The sequence below is a fragment of the Sparus aurata genome, chromosome 11 (genome assembly GCF_900880675.1).
Source record: "Sparus aurata chromosome 11, fSpaAur1.1, whole genome shotgun sequence".
NCBI classification, from domain to species: domain Eukaryota; kingdom Metazoa; phylum Chordata; class Actinopteri; order Spariformes; family Sparidae; genus Sparus; species Sparus aurata.
The window spans coordinates 14,621,680-14,642,156 of record NC_044197.1 but is presented as its reverse complement, the minus strand read 5'-3'; the positions used below and the strand labels follow the sequence as shown (position 1 = coordinate 14,642,156).

At 42.2% G+C, this 20,477-nt stretch overlaps 1 protein-coding gene across 2 annotated transcripts in view; it reads left to right on the top strand.

Annotated features, from left to right (window-relative positions):
* Positions 1-20,477, top strand: part of agbl4 (AGBL carboxypeptidase 4) — a 294,869-nt gene that overhangs the window by 157,870 nt on the left and 116,522 nt on the right. For both annotated transcript variants that reach the window (XM_030433368.1, XM_030433367.1), the window contains exon 5: positions 1,852-2,068. In XM_030433368.1, coding sequence (XP_030289228.1) covers positions 1,852-2,068 — 217 coding nt within the window. The remainder of the gene's footprint in view (positions 1-1,851; positions 2,069-20,477) is intronic.

The following is a 20,477-nucleotide window of genomic DNA, read 5'->3' as shown; positions in this document are numbered from 1 at the left end:
ATTATCAGGTGCTGTTCCTATCACAGCCCCCGATAGCATCTTCATCTGATCTGCTGCCAGAGACGCTAGCTCGGTCGCCAGTCCCACCATCACACAGCCACTACGCTGCTAGCCGCCGCCCGTTTCAGTGTAACTTCGTATCAGGCCCAGATCTGCCATCGCCCTGCTCTCTCATCTTCTCCTTATCTCCTTATTCCACCTTTCTCCCTGCTCCCAGCACCCCAAACCCACCAGTCACTCGTCGTCCTCATCTTCTTCCCCCTTTTATCCTCCTCTCTCAGTTGCTGTTGTTCCCCCATGCTTGGTCTTCCTCACCTAAACTGTCAAGGCAGAGTCCGTGAGTGACAGGAAGAGACAGGAGAGATTTGGAGAAAGACGGGGGGAAAAAAGAAAGATGGAGATAGAAAGGAGGCAAATAGTTACTTGCATGCGTACGGTATCCTCCTGACCATGTCTCAGTGGTGGGGGCTAAATGAGGAAAGATAGGAAGACAGACAGGCGAAGAGTGCAAAAAGAAAACATGTAGAGTAAGCAGAGAAGTTCTATAGACAGCAGCAGTCCTGTCCCCGCACCCCATCGATCATCTGCGAGGGTATGGATCAGGATCAGTCATCCTATTTCGTCCCAGACCAAGCATCCAACATGGACTACGCAGTTCAGCAGAGAACACACAATGCACAGCAAATCACAAACACCCCACGACGCTCAGCACAACAAGAAATATGACATACCGATACACAGATTAGATGCTTATCCGTCCCTCGCTCTGTATAAGTTTTCTAAATTGCTCACAATGACTTGAGGCTTTAAGCAAAAAAAGCAAACACATTTTCTGCTTTCCACTCAGACTTCAGTTCAATATTACACATCGTGTAAAACACTACAGATAGCGCAATGGTGTCAAAGTCGTCATATTTAGAATTTCTCGCGCTCGCTCGGAAAATGACTGCCTTTTAAAATGCAAAGCTGAAAAACACCAGGCGGCCACATTTGATACTCAGGCAAATTGCAATGCCAAATCCTCCAGAGGCCCGATGAAATAGAAGCAGAGGTAAAAATGCGAGCACTCAAAGAAGAGCGAAGAGAGTAAATTAATGACATACAAGGCATTTTTTTTTAACCATGGTGTCGGACCGTTCCTTTCATTCATCAAATTGGTATAAGTGCTGTGTTTCTGAAAGTTATTCTGAAAGAGAGTGATGTTAGAAATCTCAATCTGCCTTTAATTTATCAGGTTAGTTGACAATTATCAATCACTGTAATTTAATATAGTTGTTTCACTGATATAATTCATTTTTATTCCAAATTATGTTTCATCGCATTTTGTGCTTTCTGGGTTTGCCTCAAATAATGAATAGTAGCTGTTGTGTTCGAATGACAAATGAGGAGTCTCAAAACGGTGATAAATGATCAGAAATTGTCGTTAGTTTAGAAAAAATAATCAATATTCTGTGCTCGTTTGTTTTAACATTAACTCCTCATAAGTTAAGAACCCCTCAGACTTCCCAAGCAGCTTGAGTGCCAGGTGATTTCCCCTCACTTCCAGGAGTCCTTGTACTCCTTTGCCAGCTGAGTTTCAACAACTCCAGAAGACGACAAACTGACAAGTTGATGCAACTTCAGCGTTACAATTTCTCAACTCTCTCTGTGTATAACTCAGGAGTCACTGTTTCCTTGTCTATCTTCTATCTTCACACTTTCTGCACTTTTTCCCCCTGTGCTCTTACTGTTCCTCAAATCCGCACCTGATGCAGTTTTAACCTTTTTAGACGTCACATTCTTGAATTAAAAGCCCTTTTGTTAATTACCTCTCTAATTTCTCTTTACTCTGTTTGTCTTTTGCTGTCGCAGGCAGAGGCTTCCAGCCAAAAACGTGTACTACTACCGTTGCCCTGACCACCGGCGCAACTATGTCATGTCTTTTGCCTTCTGCTTTGACCGGGAGGATGACATTTATCAGTTTGCCTACTGCTACCCTTACACCTACTCCAGACTGCAGCACTACCTGGCCAGCCTGGAGCGCAGGAACCTGCCCTACCTGCAGAGGGAGCAGCTGGGACTCAGTGTGGTGAGTTGGAGAGTCGATACTGTTTTTTATGGCTGAAACAGATAAGCCAAAAGGTGGTGAAAAATCACTGGTGGAGGGGTTGTAAGTTGTGATGTGTGTGTGTGTGTGTGTGTGTGTGCCTGTGTGTGTTAAGGGGACCCGGATTGGTAACTTAGGTGTGCCTGCCGGTCATAACTTCAGCCTCTCATGTTATTGTTAGGATTGCTGCACTCAGAAATGACGGACTGTAAGCCTCTGGGTGTGTGCATGTGTGTGTGTGTTTGTGTGTAAATGACTCCATGTGTAATCAGTAGAGCTCTCACCTCGGCAGTACGAGCTAGTGTATCATACACGCTGCCTCCAGTCTTGTCTGCTCTTATCAAATAATTGTAGGAGAAAAACTCATTAGAAATGCTTGAGAGATTATGACTTTTTCTTCTGTCCTCCAACATTTGTCAGAGAAAAGCTCCCTGCAAGGGGGGCGCCATGAAAGTACAGGTAGTTGTAAGACCTGACCATAAAATACAGAAAATGTAGAAACCATGGCATGAAACGGCTGACCGTAGTAATACCTCGATAAATAAAGGATCTGGTGACCTACAGTAATAATAACAATATTAGTGTAAGTATTTTAGATTCTAATTGTGGTTTTATTTTAAAAGCAGCTTCAGTGCAAATTCAATATTTAAAAGTAAGGGAAAGGATTCACCAGGTTGTAAAGGCAAGTGCATTTTACTTCAGGGTCCCCAAACTTCTGCTGGAAATTACATGACCAGCTACTCAGCAAAAGTGGATTTACAACAGAAGTAGAACAACTCAGTTATTTGTTTTCAATTCAGCCAACAAGGCTGGGAGGATTTAAAGCCATCGTGTGGTTCACCAGCTGAACGCTGTTCATGTCGGGCAGAGCAGGGAATGTTTAGTTGCATTAGCAGTTACTGAACACAGCTCAAGAGTGATCGGTAAAAAAAAAGGTGACCATGAATAATTAAAATGAGGTTTGATACAACTGATATGACAAAATGTGTGTTGTTGATAATAATAATAATAATATCTAATATTTCACTGAATTGTTAGGTGCACTTGCACATACATTGCCACATTTTACGTAAGGGATAATGCCCGACGAGGTCTCCATAATCAGGAATTAAAGGACAACGCAGAGGCCTTTAAATCCTGATTATGGACACCTCGAAGGGCATTATCCCTCTTATACCATGGTCACTTGCCAAAGAAAAGAAATTAAGACCATTAATTTATATTTTCATGTGTTTTACAATCAAAATATAAAGTTTTTCACAAGCCATAACAAAGTTTCCCTGGTAATGCCTGAGGGTTTGACTAATATCTGGAACAATCATTACCCCCCCGGTAAGGTTCTTATGCAACGGAGACGTTGTTCACTCCTTCAGTAAATAGGACAGACCATAGATGCGACTTGGCAACGGGAGATATTCTAGCCCGCTCAGCGATGAGTCAGAAAGCTAACGCTATGCTAGCAAGATTCAAAGTCAATAACACTGCGTACGGTTGACAAGCAGTAAATATAATTTGACAGTATGTTTAACAACAAGACTAGCTAGCTAACCAGTCATGTCATTGTCCCCAAATCAATATCAAGATTTTCACGAACAAATGATCGGCTGTGTGTAACGTTACTATGGCTGCAGCCTGAAGTAGAGAGTTGAACAGCGAACGGGATGTGAGATTATTCACGTATCAGTATGTTTAGAGGGGAGGTGTACTTTCTGCAGCTTGTGTGTTACAGGCCTCCGCGTCGTCCATTAATTCCTGATTATGGACACTTCGTCAGGCATTATCCCTTACATATATACAGATTCATCATTCATTCATCAACACAAATATAATGAAGCACGTTGGTGTATCGATGCATGACAATAGCTCAGAAAAAGTATAATTGCTCTTTGATAGTTTCTGCAAGGTTCTATTCTTATTTTTATTGTTGCTCTTAATCTTTATCTTCTTTGAGCTTTGCTATTTTTTCTGTACTTGTTCTGTCCTTGTGCTGTGGCAAAAGTGAAATCACCCTTCTGGAAGATAATTAAAATACCAAAAGCTCGGGTTGGTACGTTATTCTTTAATCATGTTTTGTAATATTTGCAGAACATCTGAACAGCAATCAATAAATCAAAAGAAAAAAAACTGTGGCTGTTGCAGGTTTCATTTGGCCATATTGTCACAATTTGTACTTTTGGTTCAGTTTATGTGTCTATCTGAAATCTAAAGGATTGTTTAGAGTGTTTTGAGATCTGAACGCATTCATTTACAGTATACCAGTGCTAGCAGTCTGTTGTTAATTCTTATAACTATACAACCTCTTGTAGCTAGACAGCCAGATGAATAACCATCACGGTGAAGAACATCACAGCATTAAAAAAGTATAAAATGGACATATGGTTCGAAGGCCAGGAAGTTAAGAGTATGTCACTAATCTTCTCTGTCCATCTGTACTACTACCGTGTTTTGTGTCATAGTGTAAATATGAAAGCTTTACAATTCTGCCTGTGCAACACAGTATACTTCGTGCTTCATTTTTAAGCCACATCATTTGTCTGAGTGAGACAAAGGGGAACAGAGAGAGGACAGACTTGCTTGGTTTGGCTCACGGAGTCAGTATTAGTATTCATAGTCATAGAGAGGTTTTATGGCCGTATTTTTCTCTTTATGTTCTCTGGGCCTGGGTGGCAGACAGCCCAGCCCCACCCTCTTATATCTCTTTCTCTGTCGCCCCCCCCGTCTCTCTATCTCATGCACATATGCAACTCCACACACATACACACACAGGTCAGAGGCGAAGGGATGAGAAGGGATGAGGAGAGCTTTCTGGCTGCATCAAAGTTTAAAGACAGATTGCTGCCGTTTTTCCGAGGCAGAGTCTTTGCAGAGACACCACAATAGCTTTAACCTTCTAATGGGTACAGTTATCTCATAAGGATGGAAATAAGAGCAAGGGCCATTTGCAGTGGCATTCTTCTATCTTGCTGACTAATTTGTTTTCTACACTATATTCCCCCTGAACAAAATCTCCGCCATCCAGCCTGCCCTGGCAGACTCAGATACTGTAAAAAAGGTCAGCCCGTTTTAATTTTTTACCTCCAGCCCTCTTCATCTTTATGAATGAGGTAGTGTTTACTGATTTATAAGTCAGGTAGTTTTTTTACTTTCTCACTCAAACCAAGATGCGCCAAAGCAGAGTGAATTAAAATGAATGGTAAATAACACTGAACCAGATTGAGTTCACTTGAGCTTCCGAGAAGACTTTAATTGAGACGGAAGGAAAGAGGGACAGACACAGAGAGAGAGATGTAGAAGTTCCGGAATGAATGAAAAGGGAAAGCCAGGAAGATTGGTATAACACTTTCAGATCAGCTTCTCAATTCTCAAATCTTTTACTCTCACTCAAACCGCCAATTTAGGCTTTACAATAAGACAGTGATTCACCTGTTTGGGACATTTTACTTTCATTTCTACATCTCACAGTAGCTGGTAACTCCCCAAGATTTTCACTGCTGATCATCTAGAAAGAGAAACAAGAAAGAAGTGGCTATTGGTAGAGCAGATGGAATATCCCGATTGGTCCCAGCACAGCCTTAAATCCACCATAAAAGACTGTCTAAAAACTGTCTAAAAACTGTCTAAATTCTGGTAAAAGTGAGATGCTCATCAATGGCCCTGACAATCTACAAACACAATCACAGTCCTAACTAGGTCCTTTTTTTAATCAGTACTAACTTTTCTGTAAGAGCTTACCGGTGTGTTGTGTGAGTCCAACCTTAATTTTGAAATGCATATTAGCAAGGTCTTCCAGTCTTGTTTTTGTCAAGATATACTGACAAAATCTTTTCATTTCTGAGCTTTAGAGACACTAAATCCATCGTACATGCTTTCAGTTCCTCACGTCGCCCCCCCTCATGGCCCAATTGTTGAGAAATGCGCTCTAAAGTGCCCTCCTGAGAGCCAAAACGCGTGCTAAAGTGCCCTCCTGAGAGCCAAAACGCGTGTTAAAGTGCCCTCCTGAGAGCCAAAAAAGCATGCCAAAGTGCCCTCTTGGTTGGCAAAACACACTAAACTGCCCCCTTGGCTGGTTAAAACATGATAAACTGCCCTCTTGGGAGCCAAAACGCGCGCTAAAGCGCCCTCTTGGGAGCCAAAACGCGCGCTGAAGTGCCCTTCTTTTCGCCCCTGCCCTTCAAAAAGTCTGCGCACGCCACTGCCGGCTGTACTGACATAAATCAGAAAACAATTCACAGACTTCAAACTAACTAACAAATAACAATTTTGTTAGTCACTCTTTACATTGGCTAACAGTTTAATACAGATTTTAAAGATTTACTTGTTACATTCAACAGTTGTTATTGACTGGCTGGGAGCAGTGGCTAGACATGTAAATAGGGCTGGGCGATAAATCAGCAAAATTGTTTAATTCGAGTTTTTGTTTTAGGACGATTTAAAAAAATGAAAATCGATGTTTTATTTAACTTGCTCCGCCGCCGCTCCTTACGGGCTCCCGTAGTTCATAGTAGGCTTCTTCGCCTCCTCCATCAATGGGTTATTTTGCATTGTAGAGTTGCTACGACAATTCCAGTTTTTCTACCATTTCCTTAAGATTGTGACTGGGGCAAATGGTGTCCTGTCCTCCGCAATGGCTGACTACTTATTAGCTGACGGTGATTACCTACAATGACTAAAAAACACAGGTCCTTAAAACACACACACACATGCATAAATCTCCCACAAAGACAAATACCAGGAGAATTTCTCTTATTCCCCGGAGGCGAAGGGGTTGGATTCCTGCTCTGCTAGGTTCATGGCAGGTTCAACAAACGTCTGTTCCTCTGGTCTCTGTCCATCTGAACATTTCCCTTTGTAGACCATCCTGACAGTATCTAAGCAAACCCCTCTCTCTTTCTCCCCCTGAGGCATCCATGTCCACAGAGACACAGAGAAAGAGACAACATGCGTTTGACCTGCAACAGTACTAACAAGCCTTTTTGAAAAGATGCCTACTGCTTCCTTCTTTCAAACTATTTCTTCATTTCTGTATGCTCCTCAAGTTTCCCACCGGCCATCTGGAATTGAAAAAACCTTATTTGCGCACCTTGCCTGTTGACAAAGCATTTTTCCTTTTTTCTCACTAGTTGGCAGTGTCTGCCCGGAGTTGCAGTGGCAGCAGTTTGAATTTTCCTTCTGCTGGCCCCGTTGTGGAGGGTAGGGCTATGACACTATTAGTCACCTCTGACACAGCACAGCCTCTGCCTGTAGACCAGATGGAAGGAAAGTGTAAATGAGAGACCTCAGGGTAGGGGAGTGGACAGGCCACCGACTTTAAAGTTGTCTGAGACCTAAACTGCATGCTACTTAAGAGGCCTAAATCTGTGCTCGATATTATTCTGTGATTTTGTTCACATACACACATCAGGAAAAAAAAAAACTATTGATCTCAGAATTACAGAACAGGGATGTCACATCCACTCTTTTTCTTTTTTTTTTTCCTTTTGAAATCTCGCAAATCAAAGCCAGATTTTGATAGATCACTTGTACTGTGCTGAAGAGAGGCAGCGGTCACTGTCAGCTGCAGTGACTTAACATTACTTAGACTGTTGTGATTGAATTTTAGACCTAATCCTGTCTGCTATCAGTGTTCAGGTACCATGTCTGGGTGTCTGCTCAGTGGGAGTGGAGTCTCGAGGAACAGGGTCTTTTTTTTTTTGCGTCTGGAGCAAGAGGAGGGGAGTGGAGTGGGCACTGCAGCTATATCTGCCTGGCTGCCTCTCTCTCTCCTTATCTCTGTGTTTGTACACTGTGTGCCAAGATCCAATCAATAGCCACTCCAGCCGTGGAGAGAGGAGAAGGTCAGCAGCCATACTGGAGGAGCTGGCTAGGCAAACTGATGGAGACACAGAAAACACAGGAAACATACAATGAATGGGTTAGGCACATTTCGCCTCTCATGTAAGCGTTCTGCGAGGAACTTTTAACTGGTAATGAAACAGTCTCAATTTTATACCGATGCTTCTGTGTGAGCTGCAGAAGAAAACAAGACCATCACTTACAAGATTGGCTATTTCTATAAAGTTATGAAAGCTATTCTTGATAACCGTCACAGAGATCAGATTCCGACTTATTCATTTTTTTTAGTAGTATTTTTTTTGCTGTTCTGAGAACTAATTGACAGCCTGTATAAAGACCCTGCTCTGTAGAGTGTTGCAGGAATGAGTCCTAGCAGTGCTTCCACTTCCAGTTCCATTGTCACGAAGTCAGTGTTTTTTTCTGAATAGGTTTTAAGATAGGATATAAGATATTTTCACGTTTGTCCTGTGACATAACACATCAATCAATACCCAACGTGTGAATTTAAAATTGATTCATTTGTCTTTAAAAGGCATTTGCTCACAAGTCAGGGACATTAGAAATTGCTCCGCAGACACGGACTCCTCTAGTCAGTAATCCATCTTTACAATCAACTCTAGCTGAAATTATTCTTACCCAAATCTTCAAACTTGTAGATGATGAATTTATAGTATAGTGTAGTAGGGAGCTTTAGAGGTGGTGACATATAAGTCAAGTGACCGTGATGTAGCTCGTTTATAGCCTAACGTTAGCTTCCTTACCCCTGCCGATTGCAAATCATAAGAGCAGTGTTCATCTCTGAAGTGTATCTTGCTGAATGTAAAGTTTAAGTATAATAGACTTATGTTTGACACACAGCATATTTTCTGTATTGATCTAACGTAATTGAAACATGGTTTAGCTGTTTGTCAAAAGAAACCAGGGCAATGCCAACTTCTGCGTTAGCCTACAAAAAAATACAGTCATCTCTGGTGGTATGGTACGGTAGGGCTGGGCGATTATGCTAAAAATAATAATCACGATTATTTTGATTGATATTGAAATCACGATTAATAAACACGATTATTCACTGATTTCAAAAAAAGTATTTATTGAGCCACCAAAACTCAACTTTAAATATAACTTTTAGAAAAACAACCAGATAGATTAGTAACAAGTAAAACAGTAAATGATAATAATATTTGTATGTTTGCGTGATGGCAACACGTACGGCTTGTCCAAAGTGTTGACCAGTGTCTTGAAGCCTGGGTTGCTAACTGTACTGATAGGGCACATGTCCTTAGCTAGCATGAATGTCACAGCCTCCGCTATCTCTCGCTGTCGCCGGGAGCCAGTGGGATATGGAGCGGCATTGTAAAGAGTGTCGTCAATTGAGGTCTGTGTTGCGGTGGCGGTGGCTGTGGCTAGAGTTGACGCTCTTGCATTTTTTTGGGTCTTTTGCACCTTCAGTACTTTGTCACAGACCACTTCATGGTTAAATATAGGGGGGCGTGTTACCCTGGGGTGCAGACACGACGGTGTGACAAACTTTGCAAACAATCTCCTTCTGCTCCACATACGACGATTTGAAGCCAAAATGTCTCCAAATGACCGAAGTTGTCCTACCTTTCTTTTCAACTAAAGGCTCAGGCTGCTTTTCTGACATGTTGTCAATCGCTCGTTCCTCAATTGATCCACACACTCACTGCTGCAGCTGCAGGCGACACAGGTGCGTTCACTGTGCTTTTACAGCGCAGTATTGTGCATACACGACGCGCGGCGGCACATTAATCGTTTTTCTTCGATTACAGTGTTTTCATGATCGCGAGAAGCCAAAATCGCAATCGCAATCAAAATTCGATTAATCGCCCAGCCCTATGGTACGGCACTAAAACAAAATGCTGTGTTTCACCATTGGGATATAACAGTTATTACTGTTACATGGCCACAAATGGATACATTACCCTAACCCTGAAAAAAGGTAATTGTTGTTAAGAATATGCTGTGTCTTTCTTTCACTCGCTTTCTAAACAAATGCATGTGCAAACTGGATCAGGCTGGTGGTTATCATACTGCTTTTTTCCAAAGCCATCAGAATCAGCACTGTTAAGAGCTCTCTTTGTAGTGCATATTTTATTCCATTAGAAAAAGTACAACTGACAACAGGCTTTTTGTCAGGTAGGAATCAATTTAGGTTTGAAACTTGGAGTTTTTCAATTACAATGAGATTTTTTTGTTAGAAGATAATGGAAGACATTTTAAAATATGTATTTTTTCACAAAGTTTCAAATGTTGGAAATACAGAAAGCTCAATTATAGTTTTGGACTCTTGGACAAGAAATATCTGCATGTATTTTGCACACCGAATGAATGAGTTAACTTTTAGGAATAACATGAATATGAATAATGATTGAGCTGTCTGAGACATTGCGAACAGCACAATCCTATCACAGTGTGTTTTCAGTGTTGTGACACTATTCATATCTTCTCAGGCAGGGTTTTTCCACATCATGCCTTATCATCGAGTCATGTGAGAGCATCCATTGTGACGCACTGCCAGTTTTAATTAACTAATTAATGCCAACTTTCTCCCAAAGCGGACTCTGAGAGCTCAGTTCTTGACACTGGAGCTGTTCAGTAAATGTCTGTGTGATTGGTTTGTGATGAAGAGAGCCCTCTAACTACTGACTGCCTCTTTCAAAGGCCAACACCTGAATGGCCAATCAGCACTTTATCATGTGAATGAGGTGATACTGCAAAGTGAAACCATATAAGAGATGTGAGCATCCACTTTGCGTTACAGTAGTGGAAGAAGAGAATTTGCTGGTTATACCGAAGCAAAAATAGCATCTTCCCTACAGTGTCAGTGTCTTTACTACCCATATGAAGGAGACAGATGGGGCCAGGCAGACGATTAAAAATGTTAGCTATACATCCCAGAAGACATAGATAGTTTTGTAGCTTTGTTAGCACATGCTGAAGACAGTCACAAGCACTTCACCAGTCAAGCAAGCTGGCACCACTCAAGTAAGTAAACTGCTTTTCCCCAAGCTGAGAGGTAAACAGCTCGAGATAACAGAGGGGTTTTTTTTCTTTTCTTTTTTTTCCCGCCTTTAGTGGCAGACTGTTCATGAATGCATTAGCTGTGGCCTCAACATCAAACGGGGGAGGGGGGTAAGAAAGTTATTTTAAAAAGGAAAATGCAAAAGAAAAAGACAAGGCAACATAAGGAATGCAGCTATATCAGCAGGCGGAAATTTAATTTTCACTCCATATTTTTTTCACTTCCACAGCTAAGTTCTGATGGGGTTTTCCCTTTGTGTTTGCCTTCTGTTTGTTGTTAACTTCATGGGTCCTTGCATTACCTCTTTGCCATTTTGTTTCCCTGTTGTTTTTGGGGGGGTTTCTTTGTTTTGTTTTTTGCATTTGTCTTAAATTGTTCTCTGTCGGTCTCAGGAAGTTTTGTATTTTCCCTGGCAGCAGCTAAAACAGGTATCTGGATGAAAGAGCTAGACTCTTTATCGTCTGGTAATATGTTAATCACTGCCTACAGCACCTCAGCGTCACAATGAAAGAGGAAATTCCTCAAAGACAGAAAGGTCACCGTTATATCATTGCAGGTTTCTTGGCAACAATATGTTGCTTCATTAGTGAGTGACCCTCATTGGGTGGAAGTGTCTGTTGTCTAGCCCAGGAATCTAAAAAGAAAAAAAATAAATGGTTTGGCCATGACTGTCTTTCGGCCCAAGACCGTTGACTGAGAATGCTGGTCCAGAGGGAGCAGAAGATAAGTAGGTTTGTGATGTATGTCCTTACATTATACTTCTGTATGGTCTCTTATCTCCAACCAATGGTTCCCCAAGGATACTAGATGCTTTATTACGCATTCCCACCCCTGCATCTCTCCTGTCTCTCTAGCGATCAAGAACGTGGTAATGAGGGAGAGGTGGTGGTGGGGAGTGCATTTGGCACGGTTGCTAAAGCCCTCTACACGTATGTGCTCATGGTGTGTTTGACTTAACAGTTTTACACAGTGCAGGTCAACTTTGTTTGGAGAAAATATGGTAGATAAATAGATTAAAGTATCCCAGGTGAAGCCCTCTGAAATTGATGATGTGATGTTCACTCAGCGCTGACCCCTTGTTGATCCTTATTATAATGTTGGCACAAAAGCAAGCAGATTTCGGGTTACTCAGACAGAGATAATATTTATTTTGGAAATTGGAACCCATTCACACATAATGGCTTAGTGCTCTGTGTCTTATTTCTGCCCCCCTCTGTCCCTCTTCTCCTCTTGCCTCGCCGGTGTTTCAATGATTAGGAATTAAGCTCATAAAAAGTTCTCTGAAAGGGCCGTCAGTGCTCTGAGCTTGAGTTCGATGGATGGTAGTTGAGGACCTGGTTTATAAAATTAAGGATGAAGAAGAATGTCATTTCAGACTGAGCCTATGTCGCAGTCAGCAGAGACATCTCTACCTCTTTCCGCCTCTCTTCGTCTTTTTCGTGTCCCCCACCTCTTGGGCTTAAGAGGCAAATCTATTCCCATCCTCGCAGCTGCGTTACAGCCGTCTTTCTGGCGTCCTCTGCAAATGGATATTTACTCTGCCGGCTTCCTAGATGACGCTCAGGATGGAGCACTGAGCAGGGAGCACTCACTCTGTCTCATTTGGGTATCAGGACGCAGTTCCCCAGGGGGACACAAAGAGGGAACAAAACAGATAGCATTCAATGCTTTTAATAAATCAGAATACACCTTTCTGACAGTGTAATTGCTTTCCATTGCCCGGCCCAAATTTACCAGCAAGCAGGAAAAAGAAGGCAAAGAGGGGAGAAAACAAGAGAAAGTAAAGACAGAGAGAGGAGAGTAACGCAGAGAGTGCTGTACAGTAGATCATTTGTTTGGGGGGAAAAGAATGAAAATTAATGAAAAGAGAGTTGCTCGGCCTCCAAAGGCAGCCAAGCTTGAAATTCACTTTGAGGGAAACTTAATTTGTTGTAAATGGGCAAAAAACATATTACTGCGCAGCGCGTAGAGGAGCTGCACGGTGTGTCCGTCTGCTGTGTCTGTCTGTCGGCATGTGTTTGTGGCAGATGAGGACGCTATGCTCTGAATAGCTCAGCTGAGAGGAGGGAAACACAGGAGCCTGTTAATAACTCCAGTAACAGCATTCTCTTTCTACATGACTGCTCTCCAACACTCCCTTCTAGCACGTCTGAATACAACTCCAGGATGTGGAGGAGAACTTGTCAAAAGTTACTTGTAAGGAATAAAGTTTGGCCTGTTTACTTCAGGTGCGTACATATATTTGTATTTGGGTGCGTGCATATGCATGGTTTTGTCTGTCCCTTAACCCAGCATTAAAGGATGGCATGCCCTTAGGTACATTAGAAGGGTCACTTTTTAAGTAACAGCCCTTGTTAGGTGCAAAGATGCGAAGTACATCTTAATCAATACCTGTTTCCATTGACCTGTTTTTAAGAACATTTTCAGTTTGTGCATGAAGGAACCTGAGTGGAAACATGGGAAAAAAGACTTAAACTTCCCTGAAGCAAATATAACAACTGATCAACTGATGAGGAGACTGTAACCCTGTAATATGCCAGAGTGTAATACACCAAAAACAAACATAAATGTCATATTTTCCATAATGTTTTCTTCATTGTTTACCAAAGATTTGAGGCTTGACTGACGGTTTTTATCACAACATCATCTTCTGCAATAGCGTAAGAAGTCAGCTGTCTTCGGTAAGTCAGCTGTTTATCAGGATGAACCAATCACTAATATTTGTATAATGGTAGTGTAGGGAAATGTGCAGTAATATGCATTTTCCTTTTCACATTGCACGCCATTCGGATAGAAACCTGCCTAGTATGAAGCTTCAGCAGGTCGGTAGCCTCACAAGTAATTTGTCAGAAAATATGTTGAAACTGAATTTTCAGTGTTTCAGTGTATCTCTTGCTTCAGTAACATCTGGTCTTTTATCGTCAGGCAGTCTGTATTTATCTCAAAACTGAGAGGGAGAGTGGTCAAGTGAAATCAAGTTTACCATTAATAAATGTGGAAATTATTTCGACAGTCAGGTTGAAAATACATGACATAACACTGCCTTATAAAATATTATCTTCCCTGAAGTTCGAAGGACCAGAAAGAGACAAAGATTTGTAGGGCTGTAATCTCCTAGTCGACTGGTCTATTTATTGGTCGATACGTTCCGGCTCGACCAAAATTCTGATTGGTCGATTTTTGGCGTGTTAATTACATGCTGCTATGGCAGTGCGTAAACACGCAGCACGTCCTCTCCATCCCAATGCTGTGTCCTGCATATGGCATTTGACTGAATCAGGAGGAAAGTACCAAGTGCTAATGGGGGTGTTTTCAGAGCACCCCTGTTTCACAGGTAACAGTGTATCTTCAGAACACCCCCCTTGTTTTCACTATTTTGGATTAGCCCAACCTCCAGAAGGCCTCGGTCAGGTGGTTTGTTAAATATTTATTTATTTTTAAGCGTTTCATTTGCAGTCATTCCTATTCTACCATGTCAAAGACATCAGCAGTGTGGCAGCATTTTATTAAAATGGAAAAAAAGTTGAGTGCAAAGTTTGCAAGCAACAGTTTGTATATCACAGCTCGGCTACAAACATAGCATATCACCTAAAAACGGTAAGCTGACTTGTCTGCATTAGGTTGCTCCGTCCATTTGAAGTATATGAAGTATTATTTTTCTTAAAGTGGACTTGCCTTTTGTGTTTAAGGGTAAAAGTTTTAGGTTAATAGTTTGTGTCTCAGCCACGGAGCTAAGCTCCTACGTTCAGTCTTGCTCTGTGCGAGGACACGCACAGAGCAAAATTATAGTGTCTGTAAATTATTATAACATGACAAAAACAACTGTCTAAATATTCCTCAACAGTTCTTGTGCTGATGTCACTAGTTGACATAGTATACTTTCGTAAATCATGGGTTATGATATTGCGCAGATGCACGTGATGCAAAATGCTGTCAGAGCCAGACTCGATTGGTTTATTAACTAATTAACTTTAATTAATTAATTTCAGTGCAAAATAATAGGGTCAAAAACGATTTAATCTAAAGCAAATAGACTACTAGTCTCCATGTTTATTTTTCATGAATTAAGCAGAAGGCTACCAGGACTACCAAGATTAGTGTCCGTCCGTCTGTCCATCCAAAATTTCACGGCTTCGGTCGACCAAGGATTTCTTTGGTTGATTACAGCCCTAAAGATTTGCATGTACAGTGTGTTGGTTGATATTTCTGCAGGGTATAGATTACTTTTGAATCCTAGATACAGAGGATTGATCCAATCCAATATGTTGGCGATAAGCTGGAGCCGAGAGCCACGGATGACTGACAGGTCATGGTTAAACAGTGTGATTACAGACTGCAGTTTTATCCTCGCCTACAGTTATAGAGCTCACCACTCAACAACCGCAGGTGATGCACATTCTCAATGAAACAGATGAGATGTCACATGACATCCAATCCTTGACCTGAGCGTGTACTGTGTGCTTGCAGCTTCCATTTCCTCAGTTTTCCACTTGAGAGGTTGAGAGGGTATGAAGGCTTTATACTCTTACATGCCAAGTGTGCATCAGACATCCTCGATCTCAATGTACAACACTCATTGATGTCCTCTATGGTGACTTGTAGAGTTGAGATTTATATGCGGTCTATTACAGTATGTTGGCTACATGGCTTGGTTTGAGCACTTGGGCACGAGATGCTTAATTAGACCCTAGGAAGGAAATGGCAAGACATGTCTGTGAGATAAATCAGATCTTCCATGTTTTTTGTATAAACCTCTTCAGGTCTGTGTTGCTCTCTCCAGTCTATTGGCCTTCTCACCCATCCTCGGGCATGGGCTCTGACTCTTCACCCTACCCCAGGCTCAGCCCCTCTGATTCGGGCCAGCAGCTCAGCACGCCTGGGGGACCTGGAGACCCCCGATAACAAACAGCTCCAGCCAAGCCACTGGCCTCTCCCACGCCTACACAGGCATTTACCCACCACAAAAACAAACACCTTGCTCTCATTCCAGAGATTATTTTTTTTCTTCACTGCACCACATCCCAGTTCCACAAAATATATTTTTTCTTTTTATTCTGTCTTCTTCTTTTTTTTTTTCTTACCTGAAGTGAGAAGAGAAAAAAAATGAAGGAAGTGACGGGTCCCATTTTTCCTCCACTTTTCTATTCTCTCTCACCTCTCGTTTTCTTGCTCTCTCATGGCTGCCCGGCCCCAGCCTTGCGCGTGTGTGCGCGTGTGTCTGCGAGTGTGTGTTTCTCCCCCATGGTTGAACGTCAGCCTAAGTGTGCAAGAGATGGATGCCAGAGTCCCTTTCTCTCTCCTAAGGCGCCATGTCTCTCCTCTCTCCTCTGCCTGGCTCGTCTGCACCTGCATATTGTGATATAGTGCCTCTGTTCAGCCAGTCGATTGCCTTTAACAGGACTGGGGCACACTTGCCAAATTGAAAGGGATTGCGGCCTGCTTTTCATCAGAGTCGCAGCAGAGCAGGGTGCAGGGTCCATAGGGCACAAGGGGGCATGGAGGAGGTATGCGGGGGTCTCGTTTTCTGTAGCACGATTTCTCTCTCTTGTATCCTCTCCTCCGTCTCCGTGTGCCTCATTGTTTGATGCCATCTGATGGCTGTGGAAACATTTTGCAGGAAATGAGTATTCTGTTTCCCGTCAATCCATTTCTCCATTTCCATGCAGGAGTTCCTATTGATAGTGAGGGAGGAAGAAAATCAACAGCAGTCTCATTCCTTTGAGTCGTGTCATATATGTGTGCCTTCTCTTTTCAAGTTTTGCCTCTTCGATTCCTTTTGCGGGAGACAGAATTTGAAAGGAGCCATCTCTCTAACGAAAACAATTCCTCCTTGCGTGCACTTTAATGAGTTAGCAACACTTATACGGCTTGTTGTCTCGGTGGAATGGCAGTCTGACATGCAGATATGCAGCCATGCAGGTGAAAGAAGACCTGAAATGGTTCATTTCAACAGATATTGGAAATACTATTGATTAAGCTGAAATGCAAATCTTGCTAAAGGCATTGGCTTAATCCCTGTAATAATTCCCAGTGGTGTTATCTAAAGCTGAGTGTCGTCTGCATGTATAACGTTTTTGCACTTTTTTATTCATATATTAGCACTTTGTCAGTTTGACTACATTTATACAACTTCTTCTCGGTGGTTATATCCCTTTATTCTGTATCCTGTCACTGCTGCTGTGATGGCCCAATTTCAGTTTCATCTAATCAGATTTCATCTAATGTGATCTAATTAAATCAGTGTCTAAGTTCCCCTCTTCTATCTGCTTCAAAGTTAGCAGCGGCAGGGATCACACTTTTGTTTGATTACTCAAAAAATATATAGTATTTCTGCCTGATCATTTGAAGTTTACTTCAACTCAATTGTCCATCATGAAGCATTGAAAATGGGTGCATTCACCCCACTGCTTAGGATAACAGATCGACAACATCCAGACAGATTACTGGCGCCCATTCACACAGGCTAGTGCCTGCATGCTCAGTTCCAAGGGAAAGACTTGACTCGAGTGACTGATGGCTTCAAATAGCAATGGATGTGTGCATGAGTGATGGAGATTTATTTCCTCTTCCCTCCCTCCTTCCTTTTTTTACTCCTCCTCTCTTGGTTACTGTGGAAACGGGCGGGTAGATTTGAGGTCCCTGTCACCTATTGTTCCCCTGAAGTTGTTAAACTTTAGTGCCCACATGACAGTCTCACAGGGACATGTGAGAGCATGGAAAGAGAAAGCACGCATGCGGCTGATGTAACACACATGTGTACATGGAGACACGCACACTCTTTGCAGTGTCTTAAGAGAAATCTGCGATCTATTTAGTGTCCTGACCTCGACGTTCAGTGCTTTTTGTCTATTGACTTAAGGAATGGCGATGGGAGAAGGAGGAGCAGGGGTAGGATAGGACAATAGTGAGGCCACTTGAAAAGGCACTAACCTTTTCCTGCTGGGTGTGTGTCCGATAGAGACTCCCCGTAGTATGCCATTGTGGAGCTGTCAAACTGCCTCCCTATGAATTCAGAGTGACGCTCAAGAGGTACATAACGTCTTGTCTAGGGCTCCTCCAGTGTCCATCTTCATTCATGGATCGATAGTTGTCTTTATTTTGGATTTCTTCTCCTGCCTCCTTCTTCTTCTCCTCTCTGTGCTTCCCCCCATTCATCTTTGACAGGGCCGCTCTAAATGTCTGCTTTAACTAGCTGCTCACAGCCCACCTCAAAATACATTTACATACACATCAATCATGCTGTCAAAGGTAAAGGCATGACGCCGTGTAAAAACCAGAATTGGATTATGGCCTTGTCTCATCCCTGACACTGACTGCTTGGCTGGCTGGCTGACTAGACTGTTGATGTACAAGTTAAGCAGCCTGAATTGTTAATGGCTGGTGTTTTTCCCATAGTGCTGAGTGTTTACTGCATGCGTGTTTCATCGTGCCAAACAAGGTCTTGATACCCAAAGAAATCTCTTTTTCTCTCTTAGAGTGAACATCTTAAATGTGTCTTACCTTACTTGTAAATAGTTAGTATTTTTTTAAAGCAACATAATAATAAAGTCAAAGAGAGAGAGAATTAAGATTAAGCCTTTACAGTTAAAGTTATTTTACAGTAAGGAACAAGCATTCATCCATGTACTCAAACACATACATGAAGTTAGATCTTAGTCAGTCCATCCTCACCAGAAAAACTGCTGTCTTTGTTGGTAAAAGCAGCTAATTACGACACATATTTAATTTTTTTGTGTGCCGGCAACCTCTAGTGGACATAGTAATTTCGACAGAAACAAAGGAGGAAGTCAAGTCAGCTGATGAATGAGGTTGTGGGCGATGGACGGGTCGAAAAACACCCAGACTTTTACCCAGGAGACTGCTGTTTATGTACTGTGTGAAAGCAAAACTCAACATTGACTACTTTAATGTACATAAACCTACTTTATTTTTTCCCTGATTTGTCATATAGGGAGGTGGTTAGGATTGTGTAGGGAGCTTTGACAGCAAATGGCATTTGCATGAGTGTATCATAAGAGTAATAAAGTGTAAGATTATAATGGCTACACTGAACACCAGCATGGATACGATTGGACATTGCTAGTCAATCAGTAGCAGCTGATCACTAAATGCAAGTCTAGCTTCGTTGATTTGCCTGAACTTAAGCATTGCTCCATTTCCAGTTGAGGTTTTCAGTGGACTGTACCAATGTGTCTGCCACCGATAAACATGCCTTACATAAATGCCACAAATGACTGATGAAGATTATTAATATGGCTGTTTTTTGATCTGTGACAGCTTTGGTTAAAGGTCCAATATTAGAGAGTGAGCCTGCTCTGACTATTTTGTTTCATTTTAAATCATGTCCAATTGCTATATAGATACTGTGAATGTATTAAAATGCTGAATTCATGAAGAAAGGCAAATCTACATTCAGAAATCCACTGGAACTTCCATGTTTGTATGGTTGCAACATCACAACATTATAAGGTTGTGATGTCACAACTGTTCAAACACTGACCTTTTTCATGCCCCCAGCACGGCCATGTGCGCCAAAACCCCAACAGAGCTGATGTGGAAGCATCCTAGACAGTGCCTGCTCAGGCCTGTGAGAGCTGACCTATCAGAGCAGACAGGCTTTTTGACAGGCCTTTTAAAGAGATGGCACCATCAGACAGAGGGTAAATAGCAGTGAATCAGCAATGCGCAGTAATAAAAACAACTGTGTGTTTTAAAGGTCCCGTATTATACCGTTTTTCATCAATTTCACACAGCTGTCAGAGGTCCAACAACACTGAATTTGAAATGTATTGCCCCAAACCCATCCGTGTTCCTGAATTTCAGCAGTCTAAAAGTCGCTCTACGGAGCTCTACTGAGAGCAGGCTGTTTCTCTGCCTGCACCTTTAAATGCTAATGAGCTCCGTCTGTCAACGCCTGCCTTGCCTGCTACACGCCCCTCTCTGGGAGAGGATGCCGCTTATGCTAGCGGTAGCATGCGCTAATGTTTTCAGTGGATGTATCGCTATGGCTCGCCGAGATGTTGTCGTTCAACCGAACCAGTTTGACCCAGAATCGAACCCAGAAGGAGAAGCTCCTGAAGAAATACAGACTCTGCAGCTGCAGCAGGACGTTTCAGAATGATTAGTGTGTCTGAATATGTTACTTAGTTTGTCCGTATGTTTTGTTACAGTTACCACCATGTAGCTAATGCTAGCTCCTGCTAACGGTAAAGTTAACTTATAGTTTTCCGGCAACTGTAAATACTATCAAAACGTGGCGACACTTACCTATGGCTTGGGTGCAGTTGCTGGGTCCGGTATGGGTGGAACTGATCCTTTTACGAGGGTCAGTGTCGAGGCAAAGCCAGGTTTGTACTGACCCTCCTTACTGAAGCAGTCTGATATGAAGTGGTTAGCACACACACACAAATTTACACGAACCGTAGCCGGCACGTTGTCGTTAAAAATGAAATGCAACCACTGTCTCTGCTGTGTTTGGTTAAGTATTTATTTTTAGTGTTTTATTTTGGATTAGGA